Source organism: Neoarius graeffei, chromosome 14, assembly GCF_027579695.1.
Source record: "Neoarius graeffei isolate fNeoGra1 chromosome 14, fNeoGra1.pri, whole genome shotgun sequence".
Lineage (NCBI taxonomy): Eukaryota > Metazoa > Chordata > Actinopteri > Siluriformes > Ariidae > Neoarius > Neoarius graeffei.
In genome coordinates, this window is record NC_083582.1 from 36,706,448 (window position 1) to 36,726,201 (window position 19,754).

At 41.1% G+C, this 19,754-nt stretch overlaps 1 protein-coding gene across 8 annotated transcripts in view; it reads right to left on the reverse strand.

Moving 5' to 3' along the window:
• The window catches only part of ank3b (ankyrin 3b), a 391,042-nt gene that overhangs the window by 126,781 nt on the left and 244,507 nt on the right, over positions 1-19,754 (reverse strand). For 5 of the 8 annotated variants that reach the window (XM_060939580.1, XM_060939581.1, XM_060939579.1 and 2 more), the window contains 4 exons: positions 19,293-19,391; positions 11,728-11,913; positions 11,235-11,258; positions 4,192-4,290 (listed from right to left, as the gene is read on the reverse strand). In XM_060939580.1, the coding sequence (XP_060795563.1) occupies positions 4,192-4,290; positions 11,235-11,258; positions 11,728-11,913; positions 19,293-19,391 (408 nt within the window). Of the gene's footprint in view, positions 1-4,191; positions 4,291-11,234; positions 11,259-11,329; positions 11,677-11,727; positions 11,914-19,292; positions 19,392-19,754 lie in introns of those variants that run through there. The other 3 variants (XM_060939582.1, XM_060939585.1, XM_060939586.1) reach the window with 2 other exon arrangements.

Here is a 19,754-nt window from a genome sequence, read left to right on the forward strand (position 1 = left end):
ACACACACACACACACACACACACACACCTGGACCTTAAAGCGCACATCACGGGTAAATTCAGGAGCAAGATCAATGTAATTCTCCTATTTTATATTAAACTTTGGTCAAATATCTGTCACATTCTGCATTTTGTGCAATTTTTTTACCTTGCGCAATACCAGAAAAATTCAGTTGAAATCAAGCCATTTGAGGCGAATTGGTCCGCCTCTGAAAAAACTTGGCATTTGGATTTCCCGGCAAACACTGATTTTCGTGATGTCGCGTGCGGGACGCCTCCCTCTGAATCCTACGTCAGCGCTGGTTTGTTTATGAGAAAACGACCTGGTGGTTTTCTGCAAATTTCTTCAACGTTATCGCGTAATTATTAAAATGGTTAACAGATGTATCGTAGGAGGGTGTAGCAACACCAATCTTGATGGGATTAGTACTCATCGTTTCCCAAAAGACCGGACAATGAGAGAGAAATGGGAGCGCTTGGTCTACACAGGCTGTGCACTGAAACCGTGCAAAGCTCGCGCAGCCTGCTGGCGCTTCCGCAGGTGACGTCACGAATCTGGCTCCAGACTCCCTTGGGATTTTTCCAGACGCGTTTTGTTATTTTATTTTTTTCTGCTGTAGGCAGATGGCCTTGTGCAAAATTACCCTTCTAGATGAGTGTGTAAAGGGACATACTTTCATATAAAAAAAAAACCAAAATTGGTCCAGAATATGCCCTTAAACATAGTCTTCTTTTCTCCCCTCTGGACCATCAAAAGCATACGCTTCAAAGACATGTGGTTAGGCTAACATGGGGCAGCCATGGCCTGAGGCTGGGCTGAAGTGCCCTTGAGTAAGGGCGCCTAACCCACAACTGCTCTCCAGACGCTGCAGCATAGCTGCCCACTGCTCTGCGTATCTGTGTGTGCTCACTGCTCATTTGTGTGTGCATGTGTGTTCACTGCTTCAGATGGGTTAAATGCAGAGGTTAAATTTCACTGTGTGTTTATGCCTGTGCTTGGGTGTATGTGTGACAAATAAAGGCTTTTTGATAGGAGACAGGTGGGTTAGGTAGGTGATTAGGCAGGTTGGTTGGTTTGCTATGTACACTGTATGGCAAAAAGTACATGGAAACCTCACCATTACACCCGTATGTGTTTGCATCCCATTCCAAAATTGGTCCCCTCTTTGCTGCTGTAACAGCCTCCATCATTTTTGGAAGTGTTTCCACAGATTTTGGAATGTGACTGTGAGGATTTATGTCCATTCAGCCATAAAAAAACATTACTGAGGTTGGGTGCTGATGTCGGGCGAGGAGGTCAGGTGAACATTCAAAGGTGTTCAGTGGAGTTGAGGTCAGGGCTTTGGGTAAGCTACTCAAGTTTTTCAACTCCAGCCTTGGCAAACAAACCATGTCTTCATGGACCTTGCTTTGTGCACAGGGGCACTGTAATCCTGGAACAGGTCTGGGCTCCTTAGTTCATCTCATCTCATCTCATTATCTCTAGCCGCTTTATCCTTCTACAGGGTCGCAGGCAAGCTGGAGCCTATCCCAGCTGACTACGGGCGAAAGGCGGGATACACCCTGGACAAGTCGCCAGGTCATCACAGGGCTGACACATAGACACAGACAACCATTCACACTCACATTCACACCTACGGTCAATTTAGAGTCACCAGTTAACCTAACCTGCATGTCTTTGGACTGTGGGGGAAACCGGAGCACCCGGAGGAAACCCACGCGGACACGGGGAGAACATGCAAACTCCGCACAGAAAGGCCCTCGCCAGCCCCGGGGCTCGAACCCAGGACCTTCTTGCTGTGAGGCGACAGCGCTAACCACTACACCACCGTGCCGCCCCCTCCTTAGTTCAAATTAAGGGAAATACAAAAGCTACAGCATATAAAAAACATTCTATACAATTTTGTACTTTCAACTTTGTGGCAGTAGTTTGGGGAAGGCCCGCATATGGGTGTGATGGTCAGGGGTCCCATGTTTTTGGCCTTGTAGAGTGCGTGTGTGTGTGTGTGTGTAAGTGGTTGGGTAGGTCTGTTGGGTGGGCAGAGAACCCTGTAGGTAGATGGTTGGTGAGTACAGAGGTATGAGGGTAGGGTTGATTGGTGGGAAAGTACACTACCGTTCAAAAGTTTGGGGTCACTTTGAAATGTCCTTATTTTTGAAAGAAAAGCACTGTTCTTTTCAATGAAGATCACTTTAAACTAATCAGAAATCCACTCTATACATTGCTAATGTGGTAAATGACTATTCTAGCTGCAAATGTCTGGTTTTTGGTGCAATATCTCCATAGGTGTATAGAGGCCCATTTCCAGCAACTCTCACTCCAGTGTTCTAATGGTACAATGTGTTTGCTCATTGCCTCAGAAGGCTAATGGATGATTAGAAAACCCTTGTACAATCATGTTAGCACAGCTGAAAACAGTTGAGCTCTTTAGAGAAGCTATAAAACTGACCTTCCTTTGAGCAGATTGAGTTTCTGGAGCATCACGTTTGTGGGGTCGATTAAATGCTCAAAATGGCCAGAAAAATGTCTTGACTATATTTTCTATTCATTTTACAACTTATGGTGGTAAATAAAAGTGTGACTTTTCATGGAAAACACAAAATTGTCTGGGTGACCCCAAACTTTTGAACGGTAGTGTACTTCCTTTGCAGTACCTGTCCAGAGGGTCCTATGGTCCAATGCATAATGACCGTAAAGTGAGTACATCAAAAGGTAGGTGATTGAGTGTGTAAGTATTTACATAGATAAATAGTTGAGCGGGTAGACATTTTGGGTAGGTATGTTCAGGTAGGTGGTTGGGTGGGTAGGTAGGTACTTCCTTTATTGGTCCCATGCCAAATGACACTCAAGCTAGACAGACAGACTCAACGGCTGTGCAAGTTGGACAGGTGGGTAGATAGATGGGTGGATGGGCAGCGGTCTCAAAAGTAGCCGGTCACCGGCGGCAAATCGCCGGCTATGGCTTGTTATGCCGCTGGCTATTGTCAGTCGAGTCACAAAATTTAATATTAAATATTTCTGACAAAAAAAGCAAAAAAAAGTTGTGAACGTAAATTACATCCACTGTCATGTATGTCCGTTGCCGCGTCAACTGTGTTTACATCCTCGACATGAGTGCAGCCATTACTGCCGCCTGTGTTGCCAGATTGCGCGGTTTCCCGCCCAATTTGGGCAGTTTTAAGTGCATTTTGGCGGGTTTTGAACATATTTTGGGCTGTAAAACGTCAGCAGTATCTGGCAACATATTTTTTTTACTTAATACAAGAAATTAATGGCTGCCAACGTTTTTGCCAAAATGGTATTTTATTTTCCATTGTTTAGGCAGCTTCAGCATCATACTGTGAGATTCTGTTCAAATTGTTTTTTTTTTCTTCTATGAAGCCTGAGCCATTTATTTTATTAGTTTATATTTATTGTTTAATTTAGTCTTCAGGAGAGACTGCCTGCACACAGTACTAGTATTAATAGTTTTTTTTCTTACATGAAAGCTGAGGCATTTATATTATATTTTAAGGTAACTTCATGTTGTGCTGTGAGGTTCTCTGCACTTTAACTTTTGAACCAACAGGTGCATTTGGATAAGTAAAGCCTATTTTTCTGCATTTTTGTAGTCCTGGTAATCTTTTATATTGGTAAAGTTGTTTATAGGACCATTTCTCAGTGTCTGTTTTTTTAATCAATAGTTTTTTCAGTAATAACTTAATATTTAACATATCACTCAATTTTAAACAACCCCCGCGCCTCCCCCATAGTCTCCAAAATTTCTGTGGGAAACACTGGCGTGCGTAACAACGCTAATCAAGCTTAAGCTAGACGACCCGCCTCAAATACCCGTCCCGGGTAAATGTTATCCCAATTTTAGATGGCCTGTTCCAAACCATCCCGCCCCATGAAAAATTCGTACTTGCATCTCTCTCTCTCTCTCTCTATCTATCTATATATATATATATATATATATATATATATATCCCTGCACGCTTTGCGTGCATTATGTCTGCTGCTGGCAGACATTTTACCATTTTGCACCCTGCTGTAAATTATTTGTACCCTGCTATTCTCCCAAACTTTGAAGCCCCTGGATGGGTATAGGTACAAAGTCAGACTTGAAGGGTTGGGAGTTATATACTTCTGTTATTGATCTCATTCATCCGATGGAGAATGACAATATGTTTGACGTAGTGAGGTCTTACCCTGGCTCTGAAGTCCACGGCAGCACCACGGTTGAGAAGCAGTGTAGCCACGTTGATATTGCCATAGTGTGCAGCAATGTGCAGCGGGGTGAAGCCACTCTGTAGGGGTCAAAGTGAGAACACATGTCAAGACTTCACACACACAGACACACACGCACACCTCCCCAAATCCCCAAACGGCAAAGGACCAGATAAAGCCAGACAAAGTTCAGCCAGCCTTTCACAGATACACTGAGCCAGGAGAAGTTGCACGTCCTTCAAACAAACCCACCACACCAAAATAAGAAGCAACTCATTATAAATTCAGGACTAGACAAGTGAAATGTCTGATGTCTGGCCTAATGACAATACAGTTATCAATTTTTTTAGATAAGGGTGTGGTTTGCCAATAAAGGACACATGCTCCTTCCAGGCTTCAGATCTCAAGCATCACTAAACAGCAGCCCTAAAGAAATTTTACAAACAGGCAGACATAAAGCTGTTAGGGAATCCTAGCTCCATGCATCTGATGATTGCTTTATAAACATGCATGTGAGTCTACAATGCATGGCACCTAAGAAATTTTATTTACATGCCAAGAACATACACATTTTATTAAATAAATCTGACAAATACCCAGTATCTTTTTAACAGTCTCAAGTATATAACCCAATATTACATGAACTGCTAAAACTGAACAAAAGATGAGTAAATTGTGAGTTTTGCAGAGCATTTCATCATAACTCATTCAATATTATATCATCTAGAAAAAACCAGCAAGTGTTAGGATACTGCAGTAAATCTATCAGCTTTTTTTTTTTTTTGATTTAGAGGATTTTTCAGTGGGGTTAGTGAGCAGTACGGAGTTAAACGTGAATGATCTGGTGAGTCCGATATATGTGTTAGGGTAACTAAGTGCAGTATACCGGTACCATATGCTAAAGAATTAATTATGTTTGGGAGAAAGACCACATCTGAAGCTCCACTTCCCGTCTAAATTCCCATCTATCTCTTACGTACTATTTAACTCCTGCCCAAGAGTCTTACCTAACTCCATCCTATGTTCGCACACCTTTTAATAGCAACACAATAGCTCTTCGTGTCACTTACGCTACATCCACACGACAACGGCAACGAGTTTTTTTTTTTTAAATATCGCGTCCACATGGGCAACGGATCAGTAAAATATCAGGTACATATTGCAATGCAACGCTTGATGAAAACGATGCAATACACATGCCACACCTCTACGTGCGCTGTAAGACGGTCCCATCGGAGACACCAGAACAATAGAAGAAGTAGACGCATGCACATAAACCCCTTCTTCTGTAGCATTAGCCACATAAAGTTCTGATTATTAATCAGTAGCGTAAAACAAAACACACGGAAAGAGGAATGAATGGTACGCCAACATTCTGAGATCCTCCAGAATTCTTTAATGGTCCGGAATAAATTGAATGCTACATGTTGATGGATTACTTTGTTCTTCTACGCCCTTTTTGAGGAATGTATTGTCGGACTTAAACCAACATCTGAAGAGGTGAGATCGCTCCTTTTTTTTTCCTTATTTTTGCTGGCGGGATTGTTTTTGTTTTTGGAAAGCGCACGGGCGGTGCACGGTTTGGTTATACTCAGTACTTCCGCAGTGTTTGGACTAAAGACTCTGCCCTAAGGGCTATTCTCTCTCTCTCTCTCTCTCTCTCTCTCTCTCACTTTGCACCATTACACAATAAATATTCACAGTGAAAATATTTTGTAAGCGCGTTTCATGAACCAAGTTATAGGATTTGTTGACAACTCTCATCGAGTTCGTTACACTTCTACCTGGCGTGAAGCACTGACAGTCATGTGGTTGTGACGTCATCGTAAACAAATCCGTTCTACTCATCCGGACGACTTCGCAACAGCGCCGTTGCCAGATTTTTCCACTCTGGAACCCGTTCTCAAAAGATTTCATTTTGGGGCACCCAAAACGCCGGTGCCGTGTGGACGCCAGGCCAAAACAATAAACAATTTTATCAGATTCACCTGAATCCGTTGCCATGTGGACAGGGCCTTAGTTGAGGACTTGATCTGCTTGCTTGCCACTTAAATAGGTAGGCTTATGGTGCAATCATCTGCATATTTATCAGGTAGACCTACCATAATGGTCCAGTTTGTACGTATGCTGCCCTCCATGATTACTGGCCCCCTTTGAAAAATTAGTAAAAAGGGTGAGAAAAAAAAAAATCCCCCTTTTGGTGAAGTTGCTTTATCTCACACTGAAAAAATGAGAAAAACCCAACCTTTAACTGAAATGAATTTATTCACAGAGAAACAAATCCCTAAAAAAAATACTGTAATTATTTTCATCAAAAACACATGTACCACTATTATTGACACGCTTGGATATTATAGTGAACACAATGTAACTGAAGAATGTTTCCCGTTTAAATTGTACAGTATTTTGGAGTTGATTGGAGTGTGTAGGAACTTTCAAGCTGTAATCCATGACTTCCTGATTAACTGGGCAACAAATATGAAGTAATACAGAGGCCAAATTCCCTTCGTCATCCATCAACATGGGAAAGATAAGAGAACACACGAACCAAAAGAGGGAGAAATGTGTTGACCTTCATAAGTCAGGGAACGGTTATAAAAATAGCTACTCGCCTGAAAATGTCCGTTTCTACTGTTAGGGCAGTAATAAAAAAAGTGCACACAAACTGGAACTGTTACAAACTTGTCTGGAAGAGGACCAAGTTTATTTTACTCCATGTACAGTGAGGAGGAGGGTAAGAGAGGGAAAAAAAATCCCCAAGGATCACTGTTGGTGAATTACAAGATCTTGGGGTTTCCAAGTCTCCAAAACCACCATCAGACTCCACCTCCATGCCAACAGATTATTTCGAAAAAAAAAAAAGCCTTTTCTGAAAGTTAACCACAAACATAAGTGCCTGAAGTTTGAGAAATGCTACTACAACTTTGACTGGGACTGTGTTCTATGGTCTGATGTGACAAAAATGGAGATTTTTGGCAATAAACACTCAAGGTGTATTTGCTATAAAAAGAAGTATGGCTATAATGAAAAGAACCCTATCTTCTCCTTATCACCAGCAAGGGTTGGAAGGGCATTGCTGATGGCATTTTAACAGTCCATCGTTGGTGTGTCTAGGGCATTTTAAACTTGGCAGAGCCCATCCCTCTCCAAGCTCGATTAATGGACAATTTAGAGTAGCCACTTAGCTTAACTGCATGTCTTTGGCCTCTGGGGGAAACCGGAGCACCCAGAGGAAACCCACATGGAAACGGGGCGAACATGCAAACTCCACACCAAAAGGCCCTTTGTCGGCTGTGACGTTCGACCCCGGAACCTTCTTGCTGTAAGGTGGCAGTGCTACCCACTACACCACCATGCCACCCAAAGAACCTGACCCCAACTGTAAAATATGGTGGAGGTTCTGTGATGTTTGGGAGCTGTTTTTCCTCAAAAGGCCCTGGAAACCTTGGCAGCATGGACTTCATGAAATAGCAGGACGTTTTAAATCGAAATCTAGCTGCTTCTGGGAGGAAACTAAAACTGGGTCATTATTGGATCTTCTAGCAGGACAATGATCCGAAGCACATGTCCAAAATCAACACTTAAATGGTTCACTGAGCACAGAATCAAGCTTCTGCCCTGGCCATCTCAGTCCCCTGATCTGAACCCCTGTGGGCTGAGCTGAAGAGGAGAGAGCACAAGAGAGGGCCGAGGACCCTGGATGATCTGGAGAGATTGTGTAAAGAGGAACGGTCTCAGACGCCCTGCTCTGTATCTCCAACCTTATAAAATGTTATAGGAGAAACTCAGTGCTGTTTAACTACCAAAGGGAGGGTGTACAAGGTATTAAATGCAGGGGTGCTAATAATAGTGGCACATGTGTTTTTGTTGAAAATAATTATCTCTTGATGAGGGATTTGTTTTTCTCCGAATAAATCTATTTCAATTAAAGGTTGGATTTTTCTCATTGTTTCAGTGTGAGATGAAGCGACTTCACCAAAAGGTGGATTTTTTTTAATGAGAGGGGCCGATAATCATGGAGGGCACTGTATACAATTACAGACCATAGCCCATCTCTTGCCATGCACTATATGTCTATCTCCATTTGCTATACAGGATGACTGCTGACCAAATATTACTGGTTTTGGACCATCTTCAGTATAGCAGTGACCCAGACGTGGTAGTGTGTCCTGCGGTGTTACAAGTCTGGATGGGGTAGAGGGTCTCTGAGAAACACGTATAGCACCAGATAAGCTACAGTCAGTAACTGTATACCTTCAACATGACAGTTTTTTTTTCAGTAACAAATAACTGGGAGCTTAGTATTTAGTCATCAGAAAATTCAGATGACTAAAGGGGGAAAAAAAAAGGATTATGAGCTTAGTGTTCGGAGTTCTGAGACCTGGACCTACAGTGGGGCAAAAAAGTATTTAGTCAGCCACCAATTGTGCAAGTTCTCCCACTTAAAAAGATGAGAGAGGCCTGTAGTTTTCATCATAGGTACACTTCAACTATGAGAGTCAGAATGGGGGGAAAGAATCCAGGAAATCACATTGTAGGATTTTTAATGAATTAATTGGTAAATTCCTCGGTAAAATAAGAATTTGGTCACCTACAAACAAGCAAGATTTCTGGCTCTCACAGACCTGTAACTTCTTCTTTAAGAGGCTCCTCTGTCCTCCACTCGTTACCTATATTAATGGCACCTGTTTGAACTCGTTATCAGTATAAAAGACACCTGTCCACAACCTCAAACAGTCTCACTCCAAACTCCACTATGGCCAAGACCAAAGAGCTGCCAAAGGACACCAGAAACAAAATTGTAGACCTGCACCAGGCTGGGAAGACCGAATCTGCAATAGGTAAGCAGCTTGGTGTGAAGAAATCAACTGTGGGAGCAATTATTATAAAATGGAAGACATACAAGACCACTGACGATCTCCCTCGATCTGGGGCTCCACGCAAGATCTCACCCCATGGAGTCAAAATGATCACAAGAACGGTGAGCAAAAATCCCAGAACCACACAGAGGGAGCTAGTGAATGACCTGCAGAGAGCTGGGACCAAAGTAACAAAGGCTACCATCAGTAACACACTACGCCACCAGGGACTCAAATCCTGCAGTGCCAGATGTGTCCCCCTGCTTAAGCCAGTACATGTCCAGGCCCGTCTGAAGTTTGCTAGAGAGCATTTGGATGATCCAGAAGAGGATTGGGAGAATGTCATATGGTCAGATGAAACCAAAATAGAACATTTTGGTAAAAACTCAACTTGTTGTGTTTGGAGGAGAAAGAATGCTGAGTTGCATCCAAAGAACACCATACCTACTGTGAAGCATGGGGGTGGAAACATCATGCTTTGGGGCTGTTTTTCTGCAAAGGGACCAGGACGACTGATCCGTGTAAAGGAAAGAATGAATGGGGCCATGTATCGTGAGATTTTGAGTGAAAACCTCCTTCCATCAGCAAGGGCATTGAAGATGAAACGTGGCTGGGTCTTTCAGCATGACAATGATCCCAAACACACCGCCCGGGCAACGAAGGAGTGGCTTCATAAGAAGCATTTCAAGGTCCTGGAGTGGCCTAGCCAGTCTCCAGATCTCAACCCCATAGAAAATCTTTGGAGGGAGTTGAAAGTCCGTGTTGCCCAGTGACAGCCCCAAAACATCACTGCTCTAGAGGAGATCTGCATGGAGGAATGGGCCAAAATACCAGCAACAGTGTGTGAAAACCTTGTGAAGACTTACAGAAAACGTTTGACCTCTGTCATTACCAACAAAGGGTATATAACAAAGTATTGAGATGAACTTTTGTTATTGACCAAATACTTATTTTCCACCATAATTTGCAAATAAATTCTTTAAAAATCAGACAATGTGATTTTCTGGATTTTTTTTCTCATTTTGTCTCTCATAGTTGAAGTGTACCTATGATGAAAATTACAGGCCTCTCTCATCTTTTTAAGTGGGAGAACTTGCACAATTGGTGACTGACTAAATACTTTTTTGCCCCACTGTATTCAAATTTGATGCAACCATTTATTTTATTTTTTTAAACAATCCAAGAGCTGAATTTCAGAATAGTCCTCAAAATAGAAAGGCTGATATTTCATATATAATTCTCAACAATTAGTCAACAAAATGTGCCAAATCCTAACCTCTGATACTATTAGGCACATCCCAAATTCTATCAACTATCCAGCGATTCATCAACCCCAAACCTCCTCAGCTATGGTTTTTCTCTCTGTACCACCCTTCCGTCCCCCCCGCAGTGCTACGCAGTGCTTTATTGACTTTAAAGCATTGCTGCTGGTGTACAAATCTCTAAATGGTACAGGGCCCAATTACCTCTCTGATATGTTGCAGCGGCCTAACCCAATCAGATCTACCAGATCGCAACAGAAAAATTTACTATTAAAACCTGTTGTTAAAACAAAGTGTGGTGAAGCAGCTTTTAGCTACTATGCAGTGCAGCTATGGAACCAACTGCCAGAGGACATTAAAAATGCTCCTGCTGTTGGCAGCTTCAAATCTAGGTTAAAGACCAAGCTGTTTTCAGATGCTTTCTGTTAAATAATTAATATTTTTACATTTTTTATAATCTTTTTCTCTGCATGTTTTAAATTTATTTTAACTGTATTCTATTTTATTCTGCTAGGTTTTTTTTTTTCTCTTTCTCTTTCTCCTTTTTCTTTTTGGCATTTTAATATTTTATTTCTACTATTGTTTAATTCTTATTATTTTCTTTTAATTCTTTTAATTAATTATTTTAGAATAAAGATAAAATTATTTTATGTAATTTTATTTCTCTATTGTTTACTGTTTTTGTTTTTACTTCTGTAAAGCACATTGAACTGCCATTGTGTATGAAATGTGCTATATAAATAAACTTGCCTTGCCTTGCCAAACTACAGTGGTATGGGTTTACTGCAACCGGCCCAAACAAATGAGGAAAAGCAAAGCACACAGAGTAGGGAAAGGGTGATGCATTAACAGGAAGCAGCCAGGCGCGAGCAGGAGAAGGGCATAAAGTCGCTGCACATATACCTCTGTGGTTCTATTCACCATCATCTACGGCAGCGCATACCCATGGGCCCGAGAAGGGGGGAGAGAACGGCACGGTTAGTGTATCACAGACTCACAATGGTACCGATGAAAGCTGCTTCATGGTGAGGGAGAGTCACAAAAACAAGGGGAGAGAAAAACAAAACAAAAAAACAGACCAGAACAAAACAAAACAAAACACAACCACACCACGCCACAAAACGCCACAAGAGCTCAACTGGATGGTGCATTAAGAATCTGTGCGCTACAAACAGCACTGGAGATGTTTCCCCTAGTGCTGGTATCTACAGCGAGGCTAAATTCCTAATGGAATAAAGGCAGTGTTTTGTATTCTTCTCATCAAAACCTCTAGATATTACATACATAGTCATTTATTCTAATAATTATTACACATTTGGGAAATGCTAAGCAAAGATGTGAAGCACCATCAAGTTCTAAGGACACATGCATAGAGTGTGTGATGGTGGCAGGTCACCTTCGACTCTACGTCAGCATTGTGGTCGTTTTGGAGCAGCAGAGCCGCAGCTTTGGTGTCATCTTTGCGGGCGGCGATGTGGAGCGCAGGAAGACGAACTTTCCCTTTGGTGTCGTTCTCCAGGAGCAGAGAGACCACCTGATCATGACCCTGCTGCAGTGCTACAGCCAAAGGAGTGAAGCCATCCTACACACACACACATACAACATGATACACACACAAGCAGACGTGCATGGGCAGTACTTTAGGCTAACACTTAAATCTTGTATAATAATAATAATAATAATAATAATAATTTGGTTTATTAAATATAGATTATAATATATATAATTACTATTTCTATCATTATTATACTAATACTATTAGTACTGGTAGTTTCATCATATATTTTCTTGAACCCTTGGTTCAATGACCACTTAATGTATAAACCAATCCCAACTTTAATCCAGCAGGTTTTTTTTTCCTTTGAATAAAAGGTGCGACGAAACCAAATCTTAAACCCACTTTAATAATACTTTAAAAAATCAGAATGCAGTCCTTTTTTTCCCCCCTTCACTTCTTAAATCTCTTTTTGTTCAAAATGAATTATTCATCCCTGTGAAGTTCTTCACACACTTCAAGCAACTCATTTGCATAATGTGTTGTGTTTGAGTGTGCTGGTGATGATGGTGTGGAAATGGCTAATACGTCCTTAAGCACTCTCAAACTTCTGGGACACACACACACACACACAGTACTGTGCAAAAGTCTTAGGCTACATCCACACGACAACGAGATTTTTTTTTTAAATATCGCGTCCACATGGGCAACGGATCAGTAAAATTTCAGGTACATATGGCAACGCAACGCTTGCTGAAAACGATGCAATACACATGCCACACCTCTATGTGCGCTGTAAGACGGTCCCATCAGAGACACCAGAACAATAGAAGAAGTAGACGCATGCGCATAAACCCCTTCTTCTGTAACATCAGCCACATAAAGTTTTGATTATTAATCAGTAGCGTAAAACGAAAGACGCAGAAAGAGGAATGAATGGGGGTAGATGGAAGCCGGTACGCCAACATTCTGATATCCTCCAGAATTCTTTAATGGTCCGGAATAAATTGAATGCTACACGTTGATGGATTACTTTGTTCTTCTACGCCCTTTTTGAGGAATGTATTGTCGGACTTAAACCAACATCTGAAGAGGTGAGATCGCTCCTTTTTTTTTTTTCCTATGTTTGCTGGTGGGATTGTTTTTGTTTTTGGAAAGCGCACGGGCGGTGCGCGGCTTCCGCAGTGTTTGGACTAAAGACTCTGCCCTAAGGGCTATTCTCTCTCTCTCTCTCTCTCTCTCTCTCACTTTGCAGCATTACACAATAAATATTCACAGTGAAAATATTTTGTAAGCGCGTTTCATGAAGGATTTGTTGACAACTCGCATCGAGTTCGTTACACTTCTACCCGGCGTGAAGCACTGACAGTCATGTGGTTGTGACATCATCGTAAACAAATCCGTTCTACTCATCCAGACGACTTCGCAACAGCGCCGTTGCCAGATTTTTCCACTCTGGGACCCGTTCTCAAAAGATTTCGTTTTGGGGCACCCAAAACGCCGGTGCCGTGTGGACGCCAGGCCGAAACGATAAACAATTTTATCAGATTCACCTGAATCCGTTGCCGTGTGGACAGGGCCTTAGGTACATGTAAAGAAATGCTGTTGACCAAAAATGGCTTAAAAATAATGAAATGAAATGTTTCAACATTAAAAAAAATACTATAAACAGTTAACCTAGGCGGCACGGTGGTGTAGTGGTTAGCGCTGTCGCCTCACAGCAAGAAGGTCCTGGGTTCGAGCCCCGGGGCCGGCAAGGGCCTTTCTGTGCGGAGTTTGCATGTTCTCCCCGTGTCCGCGTGGGTTTCCTCCGGGTGCTCCGGTTTCCCCCACAGTCCAAAGACATGCAGGTTAGGTTAACTGGTGACTCTAAATTGAGCGTAGGTGTGAATGTGAGTGTGAATGGTTGTCTGTGTCTATGTGTCAGCCCTGTGATGACCTGGCGACTTGTCCAGGGTGTACCCCGCCTTTCGCCCGTAGTCAGCTGGGATAGGCTCCAGCTTGCCTGCGACCCTGTAGAAGGATAAAGCGGCTAGAGATAATGAGATGAGACTATAAACAGTAAGCAGTAAGCCATAATAAATGAAACAGAGTCAGTATTTGGCGTGAGATGATCCTTTGCTTTAAAAAAAAAAGTCTCAGGTACAATGAGTGCAGTTTTATGCGGAAATGAGCTGTAGGTTTTACTGAGCATCTTCCAGAACCAGCCACAGTTCTTCTGGACACTTTGACCGTCACACTCGCGTCTTCATTTTGCACCAAAACCCAGCAGCCTTCATTATGGCCCGAGCACCATTCGGTGCGAAGACCCTATTGTTTTTCGAAGGATTATTATTATTATTATTATTTTTCTGTCACGCTTGGCTTTTTTTGAGGCATTTCCCATGCACGAAAACTCATGAAATTTGACACACACATCAGTCATTGTAACCGCTTCTCAGCCACAGACATTTGGCCCTGGGCATGGCAATAATGGCAATATTATGAATGGCAAAAGTCCGTGCCATTGAAATGAATGGGTAGAACTTTGGAGTGATGATGTCATAAGGTCATCTGGAGTAATGATGACACATGGTCATTTTTAACGTACTCCTCCTAGACGGTTCATCAGATTCATGTCAAACATGATGCCAAGGTATTGCTGAAGTTGAATTGCGAAGGGATTTTTGATATCTTGTAATATGTTGAAATGGCACTATTATGAATTTTAATACTCGCCACAAACAGGAAATGTGTCATGAAGTCATAATACATTTAATGATTTGGCTGAAACCTTTCAGGTTATTAGAGAATGTGATTATTATGACATCTAGACGCCCAATATGCCTGTCTGGTATAGCACCACCAGCTGGCCAAGGAAAGAATAGGCTTTTGAATATGTGTGTTTTGACACATGATGAATTTTAACATACTCCTCCTAGACGGTTCATGAGATTCATGTGAAATTCGTTATACGTGATGCCAAGATGTCGCTGATATTAAATTGCGAAGGGATTTTTGATATCTTATAATATGATTCTGATTCTGATACTCTTAAGCCGTTATGGCATCTTTATTAACAATCATGGTCTTACACTTTCTCTAGTCGCGGTGGGGAGAACTCCGAACTCTTTTCATCTCTTTACAAACATAACACGCCTGGGCATGTCCTAAACAAAATGTGGTGTCACAACATGGGTTTCAGGCTTGTGACTTGTAACCCACTGTGGTGAAAACAAAACACTACACCTCATTAAACTGCATTACAATCACATATGACATATTGTAACTTTACAAAATATTGGATATCGTGAGTCTGATGATATATACAATTCTGTGCACACTCATACACACACTCACAGTCATATGAATATTTATGCATACACACATACACTCTCACAAGTACGCACTCACATGCACACGCAACATCTATGAGCACACTCTCTCACACACACCCTCTCTCTCTCTCTCTCTCTCTCTCTCTCTCCCCCTCTGACACACACACACACACACACACACACACACACACACACACACACACACACACAAATAGTGACCTGCCATCATTGTGCATTTTGTTGCAGACATATGAAAACTCTGCATGTACACACACACTGCAGACACAGGAAAGCTAAGATGACTTAAGATTACAGCGTGAGATGGAGATAAGGAGGAGACACGTATAGTTTTGTACATATATAAATGTACATTTTCACACCACAGAAACACACACACACACACACACACACACACACACACACACACACTTACAGTCTTTGTCTGTCTATCTCTCATCCGTCAAGCAGTCATGGCATTTGCAACATGCACATCACCTTTGAACATTTGATGAATATATGACATGTGACTGTTTTGTTGGGTGGCGGAACGTCCTGGGTTGCAGAACCACACGTGCGAGGGCCCGTCAAGGCCGCTAGCAGCTTTAATTATGTTTTCTTTTTTAATCTGAAAAGTGCTCTCTTATGTAATACGCTGCTCAGATACAAAAAAAAAATTTTCTGTAACATTTAATTTTATGCTGGAAAACGAACATTTGGAACTCTAAAATGTTTTTGTACTGGCTCAATGTAGAAGTCGTAAAATAGAAATCTATAACAAAGTCTGTATGAAAAATAGGGGGCCTAAGACTTTTGTACCATACTGTATGTACACAAGCATTTGCCTTACTCTCCTTGTAAGGACCTCCCATTGGAATAATTATTAATGAAATTATTATTAATGCTATGCCAAGATCTAAATCTAACCCTAACCTGAAGCTCGGTAAACAAAAGGAAACTTTTTTTTTTTTAAACTACGGCTTTTTGTAGAAAACCCATTTTTCTCAGAGGAACATAAGGCCAGTTGTCCCCATAAGAGCAAAACTGAGCTGATATTCCTTTCCTTCTTGGGGCATTTGGTCCCCACCAACATATAAACACACACACACACACACACACACACACACACACACACACACACACAGAGCATGTCATTCAATACCCTCAGTGTTAGTCTTATAACCTTCATTACCCCTGTGTGGAAATAACTGCAAGGTCAGTTGGTTTAAGGTTCTCGTATCTGACTGATGACACAACAGCAACGAGTGAGAAGATCCTGTTGCTTTTACCGCTGTTGTTTATAATCACACAAGCTTAAAGCAATATGGAGAGTTACCACAGCACTGTCCAGTTCTCCAAGCTCATAAGATCTAACCGCAGCTCTGTAAATCCCAGGTTTATACACTACCGTTCAAAAGGTTGGGGTCACCCAGACAATTTTGTGTTTTCCATGAAAAGTCACACTTTTATTTCCCACCATAAGTTGTAAAATGAATAGAAAATATAGTCAAGACATTTTTCTGTCCATTTTGAGCATTTAATCGACCCCACAAATGTGATGCTCCAGAAACTCAATCTGCTCAAAGGAAGGTCAGTTTTATAGCTTCTCTAAAGAGCTCAACTGTTTTCAGCTGTGCTAACATGATTGTACAAGGGTTTTCTAATCATCCATTAGCCTTCTGAGGCAATGAGCAAACACATTGCACCATTAGAACACTGGAGTGAGAGTTGCTGGAAATGGGCCTCTATACACCTATGGAGATATTGCACCAAAAACCACACATTTGCAGCTAGAATAGTCATTTACCACATTAGCAATGTATAGAGTGCATTTCTGATTAGTTTAAAGTGATCTTCATTGAAAAGAACAGTGCTTTTCTTTCAAAAATAAGGACATTTCAAAGTGACCCCAAACTTTTGAACGGTAGTGTATTAGCCGCTTGTTTTAATGTTTTTTGTTTCATATGAACCACTTACACAGGGACTTGCATGGTGAATGTGCTACATAAAGGGATTCAAATAAACCAGTGTAATTTTTGATATGGTGAAGTTTCCTGTGAGACGATGTTTATTTAGCGTTTAAGGAAGGAGTCTGCCCTGGCCGTGCTTTGCAACGGTGAAAAGTAAAGCTGAGAGGGAACATATTTATAGCTGCTATAACATAAATGACATCCAGAACTAACTTGTTCTGTGTATGTGGCATGACATTAAAAGTACCTAGAAACTGATGAAAAGTATGATGCGTCATTCTTTAATAAATAAAGATGTAACGGATCCTAATTGCTGTGATATAAAGAGGAATAAAGCACTTCAAATGTGCCATTATGGGAAAATCATCAACTTCAGGCCATTACACACAACATGAATAATCACTGATCATTTATTCCTGGTGGAAGCAACAGTTACAGCTAGACTGCCTTTTAGATTTTCAAGTGTAGGTCATAAAAAGAATTTTCCCGACACACAGTTATTTTCGTTTAGTGGACTGAAAGCTACTGAATACAAATCACAGACTTCCAATTTTATTACTTTTTTAAATAGAACAATTAATGAATTTAGCACCACGTGGCCCTAAATTCTCCGCTATTTTTTCCTGCTTCACCGTGACCCAATTCAACATACTACGTCATGCATGACGTGCTGGGCTTTCCCTGTTCGCGCAAGGTATTGTGGGATACAAATTTGAAACAGGAGAGAAAAATGGAGGGCACAAATGAAACGTGAAAGACCGACTGCAGTAACGGAAAGCGAGAAGAAAAGACGTTATGTTGCGAAGGAAAGGAAACGCAGGACCAAACTGATAAATATCGGCGGTCAGCGAGCACCTCGGTGTGATCAGCTGTTCGTTTAGCGACAGAATGATGGAACTGTCAGTGCACGGTCAAAGGTAAACCTGTAGATGGCAGTAATGCAACACTGTGGATGCCAGCTGCTGTAAAACCCAAAAGAAAAAAGAAAATTAAAAGAAGCAGGTAAGCATGCGCACACGGACTTCCTCTGTCTGCTTGACTGCGCGAAGTGAGCGATTTCATACACATTATTTGCTTTAATCCCCTCGAATTAAAGAACTTCCCGGTCACAGAATAGCCTTTTTTTTTTTGAGATATTACAGAAATAAACATATATCACAATGACCAAATTTCAGAGGGAACTAAATTTTAACAATTTTATAAAATCGAAAGGCCGTCTAGCTTTAAACCACTTCAAGTGGCATATTTAGCTTTTCTGCAAAAAAAGGCCCTCACTTGGCTGTGTCTCTGTAGGTAAATCAAGCCTCAATGATGTTTTTTTTTTTTTTTTAATCTAAAAAGCCTGTTATCTGACTATATATTACTTTCCTAAAACTTTCAGACATTGAATGTTTTGGGAAATATGACTGTACTTGATGCCATATTACCAGTTGTGTTGGTGAGAGGACATGTGTGCAGATTAGGCATGTAACGATTCGCCTAATTCACACACACACACACACACAAAAAAAAATTAAGAATTTTATTCCCAAAAAAATGCAACATTTATTTTCCTATTCTTTATCAACTTAAGTGTTCCTTTTTTAAATAAAAAACCCTTTTTTAATTTTCTTAATAACCAACAATAATTATTTACCCAAATTTGTAAAGGTTGGAGTAAAATATAATAGCCTGTTAACTAAAATAGTCCTTTTTATTAAAAACAAAAATAGTTAAGAACAAATAGAACTTTTCTTAATAAATTTTTAGGAACATTTGTACTACCTGCATTTACTTTTCTTTTCTTTAGCTTTCAGCAGTCTGTATAAAAAGAGAGCTCTGATTTCTTGTCAAATCTATTTGTACAATCACACAACAGCTCTTTCCTGTTTTAAAGCGGCGTTTTTGTGTGTTTTCGCTGCATTTGAGCTGTGTTACTTCTGCTTACAGTGAAGTCACACGCATTTCCGCTATTGTACGTTATTGTGTTCATCGATTGGAAAGTCTACACAATGCAATCACAGCTAGGAAAACCTAAGAGATCACGCAACCTGGTAATCATCGCGATTCATTTTTTATTTAATCGATTTGAATCGTTATAAATTTGTATCGCCATTTATCGTCGCATGATATATCACATGGCGAGTGTAGATGTCTGCAGATACACATGTTTATATGTGAGTATGTGTGCATCTATGTATACCTCTGTGGCGATGCTCTGGCTGGAGCCATTGTCCAGCAGAAAGCGGACCACGTCCAGATGGTTCTCCTGCGCAGCCATGTAGAGTGGCGTGAAGCCATTCTGGAAAAACATATAGTTCATGTGAGACTTGTATTGGTTTCATCTTTGCATATACACACATAGACAGTAGCACAGGCTTCAAGAGATCATTAATATTTGGCACAAGCAAGAGGACAGAGAGACTGTAGCTGGTTCAGAATATTTCAACATAAAACACTGTTGTACTTTCTAAAATTGTAATGATCAGGGCTGTGTCTCGCTGCTTGTGTTGCTTGACCTTAGTGCAGCATTTGATACCACTGATCATTCCATTCTTCTGGATAGACTAGAAAATGTTGTGGGAGTTAAGGGAACGGCCCTCTCCTGGCTCAGCTCTTATTTAACTAATTGCTATCAGTATGTTGATATAAATGGTGATATTTC